The 20,000-nt window shown below is 43.0% G+C and overlaps 1 protein-coding gene across 1 annotated transcript in view; it reads left to right on the plus strand.

Annotated features, from left to right (window-relative positions):
• The first annotated feature begins 16,207 nt into the window (after positions 1-16,207).
• The window catches only part of ddr2a (discoidin domain receptor tyrosine kinase 2a), a 24,359-nt gene continuing 20,566 nt past the window's right edge, over positions 16,208-20,000 (plus strand). The window contains exon 1 of the mRNA XM_030791464.1: positions 16,208-16,289. Coding sequence (XP_030647324.1) covers positions 16,208-16,289 — 82 coding nt within the window. The remainder of the gene's footprint in view (positions 16,290-20,000) is intronic.

Consider the following 20,000-nt stretch of genomic DNA (forward strand, 5'->3'; position numbering starts at 1 on the left):
TGTTCATTTAAAGAAAAGAAGGAAAATCAGATAATTTGTTTTCACTGTGTGTTTTCAAGTAACTCTCATTGTACTTACAGTTCGCTCTGGAAAAGCTACCGTTTGCATGGCAGGCTAGAATAGCGGATAACAGAGCAACTTGATACTTGATACACGCTGCACTGTGAGAGGAACTGGTGCAAGCCAGCTGTTTTGGATGGATGTAGTGATACGACAGCCCTCTGTCGAAATATTTTAAAGATGAGTTTTAAATCATTATTTTCGATGACAATTTTATCACATGTTCTTCTGGGAATGTGTCCATCTGGAAACATCTTTGTGTTGAATGCAGACCACAGTCGAAAACAAACGAAAGTAAAATATCCGTTGATTACTTTCTTTTTTTTTACATTTCTTGATGTGGCACTATAATGTTGTTTTATTGGTCTAAAGAAATTGTTTGAGTTTAAACAACCTGACAATGACTCTGATAATGTCTTGTTTTTGTTGTTATTGTTGTTTTTGTTGTTATTGTTGAACAAGACTTTATGGTATCTTAAACGTCGTCAACAGTTTTAACTGAAGCCCAAAATTCACTGCTAATCAAAATAAATTCAAAGACACAGTGCTCTGTCTCCAACAACTTCCATATGTTTTAGATAGTCAATGAATCTCATAACAAAACAAAGCTGAATTCTGTTGCTCATCTGAGACATTTGTAGAAGAAGTGTGGTTATGAGTTTTCTAAGTGCCGTTGTTGCTGTTAAAGTCAAAGTCGAGTGTTACATGAGCGTGGTCCTGTGTGGACTGGTCTTGCTGGTTTTAGCCATGCCTCAGGACCTTACTGCTGAGAATAGTCAGCAATGACCTCTCTGAGTACCCCCCCCCCACACACTAACACACACACACACACACACACACACACACACATGCCTCACATTACTGGTTGTCTGCACAATAGGTTTCTCCTGAACTTACAGAAGGTTACCCATCCTCAGAGGAGTTCAACACCATGCAGTTCTTTCAATATTTTTGGTGTTTTCCCCCTCACAGTGGACTGAACTTCTGCTACTACGGGAATACTAAACTCCAGTAGTCCTTACATGCAAGTCTAAACTGAAAAAACCTGCATCGTTTGCTTTGTGCATTGATATCTCCTTGAGAATGAAATTATCAGGAGTTTTTCTTTGTTGTTGTTGTTGTTCAAAAAAAAAAGTATGAAAATTCATGAAAGATCCTCAGTTTCACTTCAAATGTTTGTCAGACTGCATGTGTAAAACAGATCTCCAGACCATTATCAGTGAAACGAGAGCATACGTGTTCTCCTCCAATCCAGTCTGCCTTGAGCCGGAGTCCCAAAGCGAGTGATTGTCAGGCACCCACACTAATGATATCTTCCATCTTTGGTGTGTAATTTGCTTGTTCATTTCAAAACAACTGAGGTACCCGTTCTTCCCCCAATGTTTAGGCATTATTTTTTCCATTTGACTTTCTTCTGCTATTTTTTAGATCAATGCTGCTGGTTAAAGGAACCAGAGGAGTGGTAGGACTTCCTGAGCAACAGCCTATATGTCAGACAAAAATAGCCATGTGATAGAAAATACCAGGTTTGGGTCCCACGCTTGTTTAGGAACCTCCACCCTTCTCCAGCCAAACGCTTTTGCATTCTCCACACCATTTTGAGACTTTAAATTTAGGTTCATGTCAATGGATATGACATGTGTTCAGAGTTTCTGTTTGTCCTTGTGCTTCAGGTTGTTGTTCTTTTCTCTAAGTTCTTCTCAAGAGACATGTAGGCCAGATGTTGATCATAAAGATCAGTGGTTTCTAGCCAGCATGTTGGCGTCTTTCATAACAGAGAGACAGTTTTTAGCAGTGCATCTGTGATGGTCAGATCTGAACTGGAATTGGTCGACATTCTGCTTTGGAAACATTGGAGAGAGTCAGAGTGGGATAATGTATGAACGTAACAAAGATCCGTCTGTGGATTGCACAAAAGCCGAAATTCTGAATTCTCAGATATCACACAGCGTTGTATTTTTTTAAATATGCCAACCTGCATTTGTATTAATATCTTTTGTGAAACATTTATCATCCAGAAAGTTTTCATTGTTTGCTGTCTAGAAACGACAAAATATTTGAAAGAGAAGGTGTTAACCCCTTAGCTAACAGTGTAGCATGGTGTGCATCATGGTTCTATTATTGTTTGAGGTCTTTTTGTTTCATAAGAGCCAGCAACTGTTCATATGTTAAAAAGTTTTACACACAATAAATTACAGAGAAGAAAGGATGACATAGCTGATGACTCACCAGATTATGTTTAGTTCTGGCCTGTTCTCAGTTATTTTACACACAGATATTATTTGAGTCACATGCAAGAGATTTGTTGTTTTTTTTTTCTTTTTTCCCCACTGTAGCTTATCTGATTACAATAGCAATGCATATGTTTGCAATCTCACCAGTTTTATGACAAAGTTGTTTAATATCCAAGACAGTGGAGAGATCTTTGCTTTTCATTTGACGGATGCACAGATGGTATAAATTCTTTTCTTTTGACTGCGATCTAAATTTATCTTCACGCGGTGGGAACTAAGAGATTACAGATACTGATCCTTTATGGCGCATATCAATACTGTTCAAGGCAAAGTTATATGCACAGATTTGTAGGACATGTAACAAATGGCTGCACAATTCTGTTACTCACCCAAAGGAGCAAGGTCCCCGCAGCACAGAGGAATGGAACAGGTCATAGAGTTATACGCAGTGTGTGTCTCAAACAGATTTGCGGCATATTGCACACCATGTAAGACTGTTTAGAAATCCTTATTTCCTAAAAATGTTGAGACGCCAAATAAGTGAGACCCATCCTTTAATTTTCTTTCTTTCTTTCTCTCTCTCTCTCTTTTTTTTTTTTTTTTTTTGTTCGAGCTGCAGAGTTCTCCTTTAGGGTCAGCCTAGTTGATGTGAAAGGCATTGCTTTTTTCTACTAATTGTTTAAATGAGAGGCAGACTTTGATATTTCACATAGCTGGCAAACACCAATTCACAACAAAAGGAGCAAACTCCATTTTTTTGAAACTTTCATTGAACCTCTTCCTTTTAAAAACATGGAGTTTTTTTTGTTTTGTGTTTTTCTCTTCATGACTGAAAGCCTGGCTTTGACAGGAATATAGTTGCATCCCTGTACTCCGTGACACTGTATGAATGGAGAGCTGGTTGTACTTTGTGACACTTTATGAAGGAGCGCTAGTTGTACTTTGTGACACTATATGAAGGGGACCTAGCTGTCAAAACTCAGGCTGGTGATTAGTGGGCATCGCTAGGTTTCAGCGGGTCACGCAAGATCCGAACCCCACTGTTTGAACTAAGTGCTGCTTTTATAAACGGAAATGGAAAAAGGATTTCTTGGTGAAGGCCGTTATTTGTCCGCGGGGCAAACTTGTTGGGTTTAATTTAACTCTAGCAGCTCTGAGGCTTACCCTCTCCGTCGTGCAGGTGCATGGGCAGAAATACAGCTTTCCTGAAAGGTAGCGGACTGTTTTACTAGCAGCTGTGACTCGTTTGGACAGAATACAGTCCATATAGTTTTACCCAACAGATGGCCATTTTAAAGTCCCCTAGGTAATAAGTCTGGGTGTAACTCCAGACTCCCTAAATAACCTGAGAGCTGATATACGGGGATTTTGAATTCTTTGCTGTTCACAGATGTCTGCCCAAAGATGGGAGGTCGTTAATAACAGCCCCACAATGGAGTGAGAGAACAGTTATCACTGTGTTTTCTTTCTGAATGCCTTCTTTAACCTTGTTATTGTCAAAACAACATGAAACACATTGCGTAGCAAATCCCAACCGAAATTCATGGTGGACCACATTAAAATGAAAGACTAACTGGACCAAGCTTCACGTTTCACTCATAATTACATATACACAAACCCACAAGATTGAGTCTAATGGTTACTAGGAGGAATTGCATTTCCTGGGCAACATGTCACCTTTTACTCAGAAATGCCAGTCTGCCAACAGGAAGTGCTTTCCAGTCGTCATATGCCGTTTTGTAACAGTGGTCTCTCCAACCAAATACCTCACTCCACGTCATGGCCAAGACTTTATGCGTGTGTGTTAATTGCTCTTTATGGCTCCATAGGCATCTCGTTACATGCCATCACCTGGATCCAATTGTGATGGAGAGGCCATTTGATTTGGATTTCATGCATTCCCGTAAAAATAAGAAATCTGCCATACGATGTTGATGCCTGAGGGGGAAATGGAGGTTCAAATTAAAAGCACATGTTGGTTTCATGCTAACGTGTTCGGGGGTGTGTGAATATTGAACCCAAGAAGTTCACTCCAGCAGTAGGAGTACGCCCAATAAAACCTAATGTACATTGTTCTGTGCCGCGTTCCTCCACGCAGTGCCTTTTGAGTGGAGTGTTATCACAGCGGGCATTGTTAAAATAGTCAAAGTACATTAGCAAACACTGTACGGTGGCCAAGCCATACACAAAGTCGGCCAATCCCCGAATTTTTAAAATGCCATAAATGGCAAAAACTCCTGGTCCAGGTTTGCTTACACCTTAGAATAAAAGTTTATTGAAAACGGCGAGGCCTTTTAGCCAAGACCATTGGATTCTGAGGCCAAGAGACTCCATTTGCCGTACGTGCCTGTGACTAGTGTGAGATAAAAGATTTATTTACTATCGGTAATGAGCATCATTAGGCCTCAAATGTCTCCAGGGCTGACCGAAAAATGCAAAGGGAAGTCTGGGGAGGTGGTGTTTGAGGACGCAATGACTGTCATTTTCAGGCCAATTATTACAATCACACAGCTTGGAAAGCACTCACTTTCAGAACCACTAATTACAAACAGATTGCGACACAGAGCAGGACTAAGCGTTAATTGTAGATTTGAGAGCATGTCTGTCTTGTCTGTCGTCCAATGATTGTGAGAGGAGCAGAGGCTCTCATTTGAGGTTCACTCTTCGTCCAGACCTCTGGTCACATGAGTATAGCTTCAAAACAGTACCGCATAATATTCTGCTTCGATCATTGTCAAAACAAGCAAAGGTATTACATTTGAAATCTCTCCAGTTATTAATTCAGGTAGTATATCGTGTCCTCTTTGTACCTCAGACATAAAATGGACAGTTTTTTCTCATTTTAGTGTAATCCTACTTCAGGGCTGTGATCTACAGTGTCTACAGTGAGGAAATTATGATGATTTTTTAACATCAGTAAGTCTGGGTATTGGCTCTTCATATTTCACTGTATGTCCACATAAGGCTGTCATTGTGAGTCTGGTTGCCTGTATTAACCTCAGTTTAAACCATTGCTTTGATACTGGGGTAGTACAGTGACTGACTTATTCCGCAGCGTTAGCCAAACTGTTAGCCTAGCGTCCAGAGGGGTGCTTCAGCATTCCTCACCATAGCATGAGAGCAGCGCTGACCGTAAAAACTCTGAGAAGTGAGTGAAGAGTGCAGTTCCTGTCTCAGAGCTGTACTGAGGGAGCTGTATTGTGCTCTGGAGTCAGTTAAGACTCACTTTATTGACACTTTGAGGTTTCTTAGGGTGCAAGACCTCATCCCGAACCAATCGTTCCACTGTGCGGTGAGGAGTCTGAGAAAAGTCGATTGTTTCCACCCCCGAAAACTGTAAAAACAAAATAAATCCCCTTTCCTGTTTGCCTTTCAGCTCTGATGTTTTTTCAGTGTAATATTCCAAAGCTTCATTAGTGAAACGTGTGTGTGTGTTTATGCCAGCTTTCGTTAGCCTATTGCCTCCACAGGGGGGTGAACAGAGAGTGTGCTCTTCTTTTCTGAGATGGGTGTCAAATCTACGCAAGAAGTGCTTGAAATAAACCTTTTCTCAGGAATCTGACATTGATCGAGGAGTCGTATCCATCCAGAAGGCGTCTCATGACGACATAGGAACCCTCTCTGAATGAGCTCTCAGATGCTTCGACATAACACACATACAGGTCCGTTTTGGCCATCATCCCTGTGTAAGGTGGCTGAGTGTAGAAGACCAGTCCATTGGTGATTGGCTATTTAATCAATCACCAATCACAGGTCATCCTCCTTCATTACCAGTCTAAACACCGAATGATTTCTGTACTCCTATGGAACTGTGGTGGGTTTTGGACAGCGTGTTCCTGCTGTGTTATCTGGCTAAGGGAAAGCGCTGAAACCAGACACCCGCAGTGTGGCTTTCTGATGGAAGTGTCTGCCCTCCCCTCCTTCCTGTCTTTGGCTGGAGGGGAAAATTACTTCCACCCAATACCTTGTCCAAAAAATGGAGACCTCAGTCAATAGCCTGTCTTGTTTTGACCCCAGAAATGAACTCTAGAGCTGCTGAAGTCATTATTCAGTTTCCATTTGAATCAAAAGTGTATGTATCACAGAAAGGGACAGTAGAGGAATGGTTATGTATTGATGAATGTACATGCAGTTTTGCTGGATAGGTTTTCATTTTTCATAAGAATATATCATTTCATTTTATAGATTCCATTTTACAGCAGCATGAAACCACTTTCGAGAATGGTCTTATTGAGTTGGCCGGTTCACTCAGGACCTTTTTTTCTTCTTCTTCATCTTCTTCTTTTTTCTTTTTTTTTTGACTGCAAAGCCACTCAGTAATGCAACTCTGCCTCTTAACCAAGTCTTCCACTCTTTGCCTCAGATTTCATCATGTTCATTTTCTTGAGAACTTAACACTTAGTTGTAAGAGTGTGGTCGGCCCTGAATTTTCTGTCATGGTGCCTTTGGGAATTTGAGCCTAAACCACAAAATCTCAGGGTGTCAGATGCAATTCTTTAAAGTGCTTTGTTTGATCTTCCCAAAGGAGTTTTGAGGTTTGACTACTTTCCCTTTGCGTAATAATTAAGTACAACAATAAGCCTGTTGCTTGGTGCAGGACTGTCTTGTGTGTGTGTGTGTGATCCTAGGAAAGCAATGATTGTTTTAGATTTCCAACTAATGTTGATTTTATGGTTTAACATTATACAGGACACGTACTACGACCTCAGTTTTCGTGCAAAATCATATTGCTTAGACTGGAGGTTCATTTGAATTCTCCAAGTATTTTATAGTGATACAAGCCTTTAGCTATGAAGTCTGATCCACTTATGTTTTTCCACCTCAGGCAGGAATGATTGGAACCAGACCAGCTTTTGGTCTGGGATGCATTAGGAAGCGTGGAGGAGAAGATGCTTGAAGGTTGCTGTCGCTACTCCTTTTTAGCTCTCTGAAGTCATGCTAACTTTAGTTAGAGAAAGAAAGAAAGAAAGAAAGAAAGAAAGAAAGAAAGAAAGAAAAAATCAGCAGAGCTTGTTTTGGTTTTTGCCCTCATTGGGTGAATAGACTCTCTCTGTTTTAAGAGATCACTGAAGGGAAAATACCACATCATGAATGTCCTCTGTGGTCACAGGGACCTCCACAGACCTGTAATGCATGCAAAGGACACCATAATCATACTACAACTCTGCAAATAATACACTCTCTTAGACTTGGAGACTGTAAGAGTGCATGTTACCCGGTTCTGTGTGTTACAGCAGATGTAACCCAATCCGTTGTGTTACAGCACATGCCCTGACTCCTTGGGTATAAAAATAGAGCTCCATGCAGAGTCTGTGGTGCTGGTGACTCTAATGTGTGCAGCACTGTGTGAGAGTACACAGGTCCACTCTATGCACCAAAGTTCAAGCGTATCCTGACACCCACACGTCTCTGTAAAGGCACTATGCTTCAGTTTACTGGCTGTTGACTTCAGACACGCTCCTGATACTTTGCTGTCGTTCTGGAGGGTTCCCACTGACCGAAATTGTTATTTTGTTTGCTCCCGGTGGAAGGTAAATAAACAGTTTTGTCAAAAAAAAAAAGAGCTACGCGGATGGCCTTGCAGCCTGGCTTATCACGTCTCTTGTTTTTCTCCCCTCCTCTTTCTGTATTTTAATTGCCTTCAGTGTGAAATTGGTGGTCTCTTAATAGATATTGCCATTTTAAGGCTGGTTTGGCAACGTGACTCATTCCTTTATGGCATTTTACCTCACGCAAGTTGGTAAACGCTTCACAGGTCATTTTTAGCAAATACAGGCGAGATTGAAAGTTGACTTTTTTCATTGCTAATTGGTTGCCAATGATGGTTGAACACACTACCCACTGTTTTGAAATATGTCTCCTGCTATCCTGCACCAACCTTCAACACACACACACACACACAAACATACACACATTTTTACCAATGGCTTTGGAAGACCAGGAGCATTTTTGCTTAATCTCTTTCATCTGTCCCTGTTTAAAATCATTCAGTATGAACTCCATAAAAAAACAAAACATGTCAGACACAGCTTGCACAGGCTGGCACCAGTTCATACAATGAGCTCTTCTTATCATAGGAAAACACTGAAACAGTTGGTGCTCATATGAATGCAGCCAGACTGGGGAGTACACTCTTGCACTCTGGGCTGCTTTTCTACATGGCTGAATGACCTAAACAACACATTCTCTCATGCTCTGTCAGCAACTGCTTTTCTGTCGAGGGTCAAGAATCGATGTCTGCCATGTGTGTCAGTCTTAGCCTAAATGCCTGCCGTGTGTGTCCCAGTCTTAGCCTAAATGTCTGTCGTGTGTGTCAGTCTTAGCCTAAATGCCTGCCATGTGTGTCAGTCTTAGCCTAAATGTCGGGTGTGTGTATGTCTGTCTTAGCCTAAATGTCTGTCATGTATGTCTGTCTTAGCCTAAATGTCGGGTGTGTGTGTCAGTCTTAGCCAAATGCCTGCCGTGTGTGTGTCTGTCTTAGCCTAAATGTCTGCCGTGTGTGTCTGGCTTAGCCTAAATGTCTGCTGCGTGTGTCAGTCTTAGCCAAATGCCTGCCGTGTGTGTGTCAGTCTTAGCCAAATGCCTGCCGTGTGTGTGTCTGTCTTAGCCTAAATGTCTGCCGTGTGTGTCTGGCTTAGCCTAAATGTCTGCCATGTGTGTCAGTCTTAGCCTAAATGTCTGGTGTGTGTGTGTCTGTCTTAGCCTAAATGTCTGCCGCGTGTGTCAGTCTTAGCCTAAACGACTGTCATGTATGTCTGTCTTAGCCTAAATGTCTGTCGTGTGTGTCAGTCTTAGCCTAAATGTCGGGTGCGTGTGTCAGTCTTAGCCAAATGCCTGCCGTGTGTGTGTCTGTCTTAGCCTAAATGTCTGGTGTGTGTGTCAGTCTTAGCCTAAATGTCTGCCGCGTGTGTCAGTCTTAGCCTAAATGCCTGCCATGTGTGTCAGTCTTAGCCTAAATGTCTGGTGTGTGTGTGTCTGTCTTAGCCTAAATGTCTGCCGCGTGTGTCAGTCTTAGCCTAAACGACTGTCATGTATGTCTGTCTTAGCCTAAATGTCTGGTGTGTGTGTCAGTCTTAGCCTGAATGTCTGGTGTGTGTCCCAGTCTTAGCCTAAATGTCTGCCGCGTGTGTCAGTCTTAGCCTAAATGCCTGCCCAGGTGTCAGTCTTAGCCTAAATGTCTGGTGTGTATGTCAGTCTTAGCCTAAATGTCTGGTGTGTATGTCTGTCTTAGCCTAAATGTCTGTCGTGTATGTCTGTCTTAGCCTAAATGTCTGTCGTGTATGTCTGTCTTAGCCTAAATGTCTGGTGTGTGTGTCAGTCTTAGCCTAAATGTCTGGTGTGTATGTCAGTCTTAGCCTAAATGTCTGTCGTGTATGTCTGTCTTAGCCTAAATGTCTTGTGTGTATGTCTGTCTTAGCCTAAATGTCTGGTGTGTGTGTCTGTCTTAGCCTAAATGTCTGGCATGTGGGTCTGTCTTAGCCTAAATGTCTGTAGTTTGTGTCTGTCTTAGCCTAAATGTCTGTCGTGTATGTCTGTCTTAGCCTAAATGTCTTGTGTGTATCCCTGTCTTAGCCTAAATGTCTGGTGTGTGTGTCTGTCTTAGCCTAAATGTCTGTAGTTTGTGTATGTCTTAGCCTAAATGTCTGTTGTGTATGTCTGTCTTAGCCTAATTGTCTGTTGTGTATGTCTGTCTTAGCCTAAATGTCTGTCGTGTATGTCTGTCTTAGCCTAAATGTCTGGTGTGTGTGTGTTAGTCTTAGCCTAAATGTCTGGTGTGTATGTCTGTCTTAGCCTAAATGTCTGTTGTGTGTGTCAGTCTTAGCCTAAATGTCTGTCGTGTATGTCTGTCTTAGCCTAAATGTCTGTCATGTATGTCTGTCTTAGCCTAAATGTCTGTCGTGTATGTCTGTCTTAGCCTAAATGTCTGTCGTGTATGTCTGTCTTAGCCTAAATGTCTGTCGTGTGTGTCAGTCTTAGCCTAAATGTCTGGTGTGTGTGTCAGGCTTAGCCTAAATGTCTGGTGTGTGTGTCAGTCTTAGCCTAAATGTCTGCCGCGTGTGTCAGTCTTAGCCTAAATGTCTGTCGTGTGTGTCTGTCTTAGCCTAAATGTCTGCCGCGTGTGTCAGCCTTAGCCTAAATGTCTGCCGCGTGTGTCAGTCTTAGCCTGACACTAAAATACCTGCAGGACTGATAAGGAACATCTTACAGAGTCCCCTAACCTCCCCTCACTCTGCAGGCCGAGCTAGCCACAAACGTGAGCCGTGATTGGCTGTCAGGAGAAAGGAGCGACTGATGTTCTTTACTGTAATCAGTCCGACCGATGATTAATGACGGACTCTCCTCCGCTCAGGAATGTGTGGTGGGACTGAGACTCTCAAACAGTCACTAGGGAAATCTTGAACCCATTGACTTATGGGGAACATGGTCTGTGGAAATATGCCTCAGAAAAAGGCCTCAGTAACCAGAGCAGCACTCAGACTTTGCCAGGAATTTGCCAGAGAGTATGCGAACCATCAGCAAACATTTTTATTCTTAAAGCCCTGAATTTGTGTTGCACTTCAAGGCTGTAAAATTGGTCAAGACCCTGCCTGGGTTTTGTTGATGCAATTATGATAAACATGTTATTGAGGAATACTTATTTCCCCACAAACTTTGAAAAATAAAGTTGTTTATTGGTGTAATGTGGTGATGTTGAGTTTTATAAACATTTTACAAACAGTTAGCTTGACTTTGCAGTGGCTTATTCTGCTCTATCACATTACCCAATAGCCTTCTCTTAAATATCATGGGCCTCATGCAAGAACTACTTGTTCAAACAGATTCGTTCTTAAGTGGCTTGTGCAAGTCATTTAGGAGAACTTGCCACATTCACCAATCTTCCCGTATTTTGAATTTTCTCTTAGGCAATTTACGAGTGGTCCAGACCTGTCTTAGGAGTCATGTGCAATTAGTCTGCTGTTATCCAAACCTAAGTTTCTCACAAATGGATTGAATATGTAATTACTTTGAAGCAATTTTGAGTTTGAAAATCTTATATTCATAATTATGTTGACATTGTCCTGTTTGACTCTACAAATTGAATTAATATAATTCTGGATTTATTCATATAGCCTAACGATATCGTCATTAATATAAATTAGCTATTGACGCTATTGTATGACAGCACAATATCAATATGAACATCACAAACTACAAAACAACTTAAATTATGCACTGATGGAAGGTTAATTTGTCTCTGTATATAATAAGGTCAGCGGGAAGTGTAACCAGTCGCGTCACGGCTGACTTCCCACTTCAGGATGCCTTAGCGTATCAGGTCCTTGGAAGAGAGTGTGTCTTTAGCCTTATATGGTATTACTGGGGCGTTAATCATGCTATTTACAATTCTCAGGAACGTGCGCTGAATTATGCCCAGCTGTCATTCATCATGTTTACGCAGGGTCATTGACACGGTTATCTAAAGTTAGGAGCATTTGCTAAATCTGACATGGCACACTCGTACGAGCCCACCGTACGAAAAAAAACTATGAAGAATTTAAGATAAGAATACAAAACTGTTCTTGCATGAGGCCCATTATGCATCTACATCACACCCTGTTCCTCATGTGCCCCCCTCTCGTGGTCGGTTTGGGTTCTGTTTCCCTGTTCCTCTCATTTCATACCCTGTTCCACATGTTTCCTCCCCTCTCGTGGTTGGTTTGGGTTCTGTTCCTCTCGTTTTCCTTCTCTTCCCGTTTCATGCCCTGCTTTCTCGTTTCCCTTTTTCTATTGGCCTCATTTAGTTCTGGATAAATGCCCCTGCTTTCTCCTTGGTTCTTTGTCTGACATTGTTTGGTTTTACCCCACAAGTGTGACAGAATATCAGACCCAATAATGGATGGAGCAGGACAGCACCGGATGGACCAGAAACTGGAGTGACGGATCCCCTGAGAAGTGCAGTGAGTTTATCGAAATATGCTTCCAGAACTTTGCTTGCATGGGGGTCTGTGAGGACCAAGAGCGAACGGGCATCATCCTTGGTTGCCTGAGGTGCCAAGCACTGGAGCGATTGATAGCGTCCACTTCCTGCTTTGCAGAATTCATCTGCCAAGCCACATTTGAGGAGTTCGTCACCCAGTTCCTTCTCACCTTTGACCCTCAGTTCATGGCTTTGGGGGAAAAGTTGAGAGGAACTGGGGTTTTTCTGCCACGAGGGTGGCTCAGTGGAGGGAGGAGTCATTGCCCGGGAGCCGGACGAGTGGGGTTCAATTCCAGCTCAGGCGCCACCTTGTTGCTCCAGACCACCAATCACTGCTCCCGTCGCCTCCAGACCGCATCACCTCCAGAGCCTCCAGATCGCCTAGTACTGTCTCCTGCTCCACCTTCCCGACGTCGCCTGCTCCACCTCCAGAGCCTCCTGCCCCACTAGACCCACTGTCTCCCACTCCACCTCCAACTAGTCCTGTCTGGAATGTCCAGTTCCGTCTCCTGGTCCGCCGCCAAAGCCTCCGGACTGGCCAGTCCTGTCGCTTGCCCGACCCCTGGTCTCTGCTGATGTCTTCCCTGTATCTCCTGGTCCGCCCCGGTTTCTGTCGGTGCCCTCCCCAAGTCTCCCGGTCCTCTTGGCCCCCCTGTGTTGGTGTCCTCTGCAGCTGGAGCCGTGCGGTTGGGGGGGTACTGTCACACCCTGTTCCTCATGTTTCCTCCCCTTGCGGTCGGTTTGGTTTCTGTTCCCCCCGTTCCTCTCGTTTTCCTTCTCCTCCCGTTTCATGCCCTGCTCTTCTCGTTTCCCTTTTTCTATTGGCCTCGTTTAGTTCTAGATAAATGCCTCTACTTTCTCCATTGTTTGGTTTTACCCTACGTTGCGCTTAGTTTACTCTGTCTACCTGAGAGTCTTGAATCTACGATCTGTAAGTTCTTTAAGTTCTTCTGTTATGTTTATTCTTAATAAAGTAAAACCTGACCTGGAAATGTGTCTGACCTTCTGTGTCTGCTCCAGTCTCTCTGAACATGTGTAACAGTCTAACACAAAAAGTTTTAAATTTCTTGTTCCTTGTTTTTTGCTCCCTTCTTCCCAGTTACCATACAGTTGTCTCCCTGTCACTCTTTGACTAACATAAAACAGTTTTCTTATTTGTTTCTCCTGGAATCTGTATTTTCAATGAGCAGGGTTGTGTGTGTCTGACAGTGTTTATACTCATTTAGATCTATCAGTAAGCCCCCTAAGTCAAGCCAGGAGTTGTATCATTTGTTTATTTGAATGTTAGCAGGATCTTTTTAAGAATGGAATCTGTTCAGTTGCCCACTGTTAGTAATGTCATTATCTTTCTATAATCCTGAATGGAGCCAGAGCACCTCTTAAAGCCCTGACTCACTGCTGCTCTGAGTGTTAACCTTGGTATGCACTTCAGGCAGTAATTAAGAGCCTCTTTTAAACCCAGGGGTCATGACTGCTGTTTCCTATGGGAGTGAAATCACTGTTTGGGTTTTTTGTACCCTAGCCTTCCAAGGTCAGGCGTGTTAACTACACAAGATCCTCTCAGCGAGATTTAACGCTGTTTGTCAGGGACAGGCCGTAAAGGAATTGAGCAGATGGATGGAAATGATTAATACAATGTTGCAGACTGTCTGATTCATGGTTGTCTGAGAAGCACTGATATCTTCCCAGTTCAAAATTAAAGAGCACAGTACTCCAATAAATATGGGAACCAGATTAGACCTTCATTCAAAAGTTCAGTTTCCTTCTTTCTGGAACTTTCTTACAAGGTCCTGGAGTTTGGCGCTGTGCTTCAAATATCCTCCCTTGTGGTCTGATCAGCATGGGAGATAACTTCAAATGGTACAGCAACTGTTCCCAGTTCAGTTTTCCTCTTTGGCTTTATCAGTGCTAGAGGTAGCTTCATATACGACAGCAGCTGTTCCCAGTTCAGTTTTTTCTGCCATGTGAAATGGACTATTGACTGCAGAGTGTGTAGCTTCACTCTCAGGTATTTTTGTTGTATAATCCAGTGCGTACTGTATGACAACGACTCATTTATCTGTGTTATTACTCGGGCGTACAGAGCCGCACTGTTAAAAAATGTCCTGATATTTTTACAGCGGTTTAAGAGATGAGGCATGTACTATTCTGTGTCTGCTGGAGGCTTTGGAGAGTTCAAAGGCCATAATCAAAGCTCACTCTTTGTTACAAGTGGAAAAGTGTCTGATCTGGACGTGGTGAACTGAGGCTTTCTCCCATCGTGTTCTTCCAGGAGAGTTTGCTTTGGCTGGGGATGAATGGAAAAGAAAAATTTGCTTTGACTTTTTTTTCTTTTCTTTTTTTTTTAAGCAATCCAGCATACTGGTTTTTTTGCAGTTTGTCTTCATGCTCTACTTATATAACATGCATAAACAGTCAAGAACAGTACTAAAGAAAAAACATATTTGTTGGTATAAATCAGTGGCAAAGCAATAACTTTCAACACACATTTATGCCACATGAGGGAGGGTCATTTGGTTTTATTTTGATAAGAATGCAGATGTTTGGCAGTGGAACAACGAAACACATCATTTCTTTTCAATATCACTTCTGTGCACAGGAGGTTTTTGAGCATGTGTCAGCAGCTCTGTTTGTGTAAAATCCCAAAGCTGAAACCTTGTTCTCCAGTCATGCTTCTGAGATGATATTTGGATATTACCATCTGGATCTTCCCTGATGTTTATTCCTCTTAGTTTTACATAACGAGCTGAGAGAGATGTCTATGAGGAGAAAAAGAGGAATGTACTAATGTAACACTGAAAAACAAACATCATACTTGTTTACACAACTTGTCAAGTATGTATCAGTCAAACTTTCCATTACTGCTCCACACGGGCGCGGACTACGGCAAAGCACTGCAGCTGGAACTGGAACATGGACGTGGGGATGCTGGTGTGCTCCAGCGGCCCCGTGTTTTTGCACTTAACGTGTTTCATATTTTGAAACGATTTCTGGAGATTTTTACTCTTATATATTAGGCACAGAGATTTCTTAAGACCAGAAGTCGCACCATCTGTAAAACGCGTAGGAAAACACAGTCGTGTATACGTGTCATTAGAGGTTAATTATTATTCGTGTGTTCTTACTTATCGTTTGGTTGAGCTGGAGAGGTAGATTAAGGGTGGCACGTTGGCTCAAACGGGCGATCTGGTTGGCACGGCGGGCACGGCCCACTCACTGTCCGGCTGAGGTAATGTCTGAGCGTCGGTGGTTTGCTTCGCTTGACCTCCCTCTGTCATCAGTTTGTTTTTCTTCTCCTTTTTGATGTAGAGGCTCCCTTTGCTTTTTTGTCCCCTCTGTGATCTAACTGTGAGATTCGTGGTAGATGACAAGGCTCAGGCATAAGAAATATCCGGAACAGGTTTTAGAATCATAATTAAATGACAAGGAGCCTCGAAATACTCCGTAAGCGCATTTCCCCAAATTAAAGTTCATCCAAACAGACCGAAACAGCAGCGCGGGCCGGTAGTTTGGGTAAATAGAGTCTATATGAGCGAAAATGTTTTCTTCTAAACTGTGTCTCGCACATGGACAGTGAAGGAACGGAAATTTCACCTTCCGCTGCAAGCAATTACGCCGTTCTTATTGACCAAATTAAAAGCGTAGCTTCAGTAAAACGTCCAGCTTTGTAATTGATCCCATTGCCTTGTTTCTCACTGTGTGAGGATGAGAAACAGCTTTTCAAAGCCTCTTTGCTGGTAATATGCACATAAACAAACTCCACCATTTTCTCCACATTACCCCTGAGGCATCTGAAATCCAAGCCTCTCGGCAGACTGAGCTGTTTCGCTCAGATATGAACCGTTTCATCTTTCGCTCATTTTGCATTCATATTTGAGAATGTAATATCTTTATGGGGTTTTTTTTTGTTTGTTTCTCTTCTTCAACAGGAATGAAGACTTGGCCTCCGTTTGAGATGAAGCACCTCTGGAAGACATATTTTCCTCTTTTGATTCTCCTGTACTCTCTAGGAGCTGTCAGGTCACAGGTCAATCCAGGTAAGACCAATAGCTTCCCACTGAAACTCTTCCACAAAAAAATAAAAATAAAAAAATAATAAATGTTCCTGTGATGCTGGAAGCTGATGAGTGGCTTATGAGTCAGTCAAATAAAAATGACACGTATGAAAAATTACAGTTTGAAAAAGTCAAAATGCATCAAAATGAATATTACAGTGTGGACACCTATCTGTGTGCGTGATGGCTTTGTCTCCAGGTCCATTCTGTGGATATGCATTGCCATCTGAAGTTGGGTTTAGTGTGAGTGCATGAGAACTGGGTCAGAATTTTGATCCAGCTCTGTTCTGGATCATGTGTGCAGCGCTCCGTCCAAGCCACTTTGATCTGCGCATCTCACTCCAGATCTCCCTCACTCTCTCCAGCACACCAGTGGTTTGCGGGCAGGAAAGTGTGATGTCAAAGTGAAGTTCAATTATATTTTACAAGAGACCCAAAGTAAGCTTAAGGGTAAGGGTGATACAGCACAACGTGAAACCCGAGCACAGCGAGAACTACTCGTCTCTGAGAGAGAACTAAGTTCCGCGTGGGCGAAAGGAGTTTCAATTCAGCTGAGGATACGCAGGCCTGAAAAAACCACATTTAACTCATACACAACCCCGGGCCCAGTTCCTGTAACTGCTTGCGTTTATAGTTAAGTGTAAAGTTGTCAATCAGTGATCAAGGATCGGGTTACTTTTTCCCCCTTTTCGATTAGTAGTCATTTTAAGAAGATCTTCAATCTGCCCTCACTTCAACTCAGACCCCTGTGAAAATATCTGAGGCCTTTTCTTATGTGTCTCAAAGCTAACCCTTGCGTGACGCTCGGTGAAGCCTTGTGACTGTGTGAAATCCCTTGCAAAGAATGAGTTGGAATGCGTAGTGTTTTTTTGCTAGCACTTTTACGATTCTGTGGTGTAGGGCTTTTATTGCGTCTGAGTCGGGGATAATAGCACAGCACAGCGGCCAAATTAAGGGGATATTTAAATTTCTGCCTCGCCTGGGCTAAGCTCAAAGACACGAGAGCCGTTCTCTCAGACTTGTTTGGCAATTTTCAACGTAAACATGGAATATGTCAAAATGCGTCGTAAAAGAAACGTCTGTTTGCTGTGGTTCTGGCACGGGGAATGTGTTGCTTTGCAAGAGCCACAAGAGACATGTAATATTTGAAATGGATTTCCCATCATGCCCGGTTTCAAGTGTGACGTGTGTTCTCGGTGCTATTGTTCTCAGGATGCAATTTGGCTGAAAGAATGTAACAATTGTTGCAGAATTGTGTTAGTGTGTTAGTGTGCCAACAGCTGCAAGATCCATGCCAGTCCTATCTGAATCACCCGAAGGCCTATGTCAGTGCTTTTCAAAGTACCCGTCCTGCCGCCTGTCCCCGTTACTGCAGTAGTGTAAAAGTGTGTGTGTGTGTGTTGAACCAGTTGTCGCTAGATGCATCGTAAGACACAGAAGGAAAAACGGTTTATACCAGTAAGTTTAATACCCGTCACTCCAGTATGACGTGGTCCGAATTATTGACATTCCTAAAACCACTTAGTCGTTTCCAAACGTTTCGGATCCAGTCTGTCCATTATCACTGTGCTGTTTGAATTCTGAAAAACGAGTCCCTGGATCACAATGTACCCATCCACTCTGCTCCCCTCCTCCGGCAATTCTGGGCCACGCGGGTTCTGCAGAAGCTATTAGGTCAGAGCTGACCCAGGAACCCGGGTTCTATATCAGTATCGAATCGAACAGGCAGCACCGGTACCACTATTAGTCTCCTTTATTTTCCCTCAGGAGCAGTGAGCATGTGACCTTGCCGTGAGTTTTTGATTTCATGTTAAGAGAATCAGGGCTGTTTACAGTGGATTCGGCAATCAGACTGGAGTCTGTGGCTAGCACATACCAGACACTTTGACAACAGGAAAAGTGCACTGAAACAGCCCGCCCCCCCCCCCACACACACACACACACACACACACACACACACAACAAGACGTTTGTCGGCATTCCCCACACGTTCACCGTTTCCTTCCTAAGTCACGGAAGGAGTGTGCGTCCACGCATAGTTGTAGTTCGTAAAATGAGGCATGCAAAACTACGTTTACAAGAATGATTTGCACAGTGGGAATTCTTGATACTGACTAATCTCTTTACTGTGGATAGGTGTGCGTGTGTGTGTGTGTGTGTGTGTGTGCGTGTTATTTCTCTCTTTTTTGTCTTGTTTTTTTGGTTTTTCGTTTTTTTGTTTTTTGGGGTTTTTTTGCTGTTGGTTGGGTTTGGAAGTGGTCCCAGGGTGTTGTAATCTCTTTAAATATCAGTCTATATCTGCTTAAGTTAAAATCAAAATGTTCCAATGGCAGGAAAATATGCATGGCTGAATTTAGTAGCTCTGAGAAGCACCTCTATGCCAACTTTCCTCTGTTTAAAATTCCCAAGGCCTGCCGTTATCCCAGCCCGCTCTCTCTCCCTCTCTCCCCCCACAGTCAGGAAATAGTATATCTTTTTTCTTCTGTGCTGCAGGAAAAATACGGATACCACATACTCTATGATACCCTGCATGCTGCATGTGTGTGTGTGTGTGTGTGTTCATGTGTGTGTGTGTTCATGTGTGTGTGTGTGACTGTGTATATGTGCATGTACATGTGTGTGGGTGAATGGATGGATATACATATGCATGTGTTTTTGAAATACCATGGGTATATTTGGTGATACAGTGCTTAGTGTGGACTGTGTGTGTGTGTGTGTGCATATGTGTGTGTGCCTACAGATGTGCACATATGTGAGCGTGTCTATACGAGTGTGTGCACATGCTTGTATGCACTTGTGTGTGTGTGTCTGTGTGTGTGTGTGTGTGTGTGTGTGCGCTTGTGTCTGTGTCTGTGTCTGTGTGTGTGTGTGCGTGTGTGAAGAGTTGGAGCCAGCGGTTAGACAGCAAACACCATGGAACAGGCACAGCTTTCAGGAGACTGGGACATGGAAAAAGCTGAGGAGGTAAGAGGGAGAGAGAGAGAGAGAGAGAGAGAGAGAGAGAGAGCAGAACAGAACAGAGAAAGCGAGGGAGCTAGCTCTACGGTCACTCTCCTCTTCACAAGAGTCTAGTATTTTTCCACCTTCTGCAATGGGCTGATATTTTTAGCCCGTTAGCAGAGTGCTAACCATGACTGCGTCCACTGTTCCTGCGCTGCCTCTTTGCTCTCTGTCAGAGGTCAGATAAAGAGGACAGGAAAACAAACCCAGGGCAAACCAACACTGGTCAGAGCAAATTCACGCCACATCCCACCAACTGGCCTGGTGTGGTCTGCGAGTCCATGACAAACTGCTTTGTGAAGAGGATACTATGTCTCTGATGGTTCCAGTCTTCAGTAGCAGTGTGTTGAACGTTGGTGCATGAATAGGGGTGGGATGATTTTGAAGAGAATTGTTCTCTTGCAAATGCAAATTTGTGCCTGATATAGAACAACACACTAACAGAATACTTACTAAGAAATGCATTCAGAATGCATTACCATCTTTCACAGTTTAGCAATAATGTCTCATTAATGAAGCCCCCTCAGACTCCTCAGGTCTGTACACACTTAGTATCACTGTTTCCATAACTTTAATCAGAGTGTGGGTAAATGACTGGGAAAACTCTATGTTAGTAATTGAATGACTACTTGCTGTGGATGTATTAGCAATTACACCCCTCTCGCACTTTGAACGTGTTAAAGTGAAGTTTGG

The sequence above is a fragment of the Chanos chanos genome, chromosome 14 (assembly GCF_902362185.1).
Source record: "Chanos chanos chromosome 14, fChaCha1.1, whole genome shotgun sequence".
NCBI classification, from domain to species: Eukaryota; Metazoa; Chordata; class Actinopteri; order Gonorynchiformes; family Chanidae; genus Chanos; species Chanos chanos.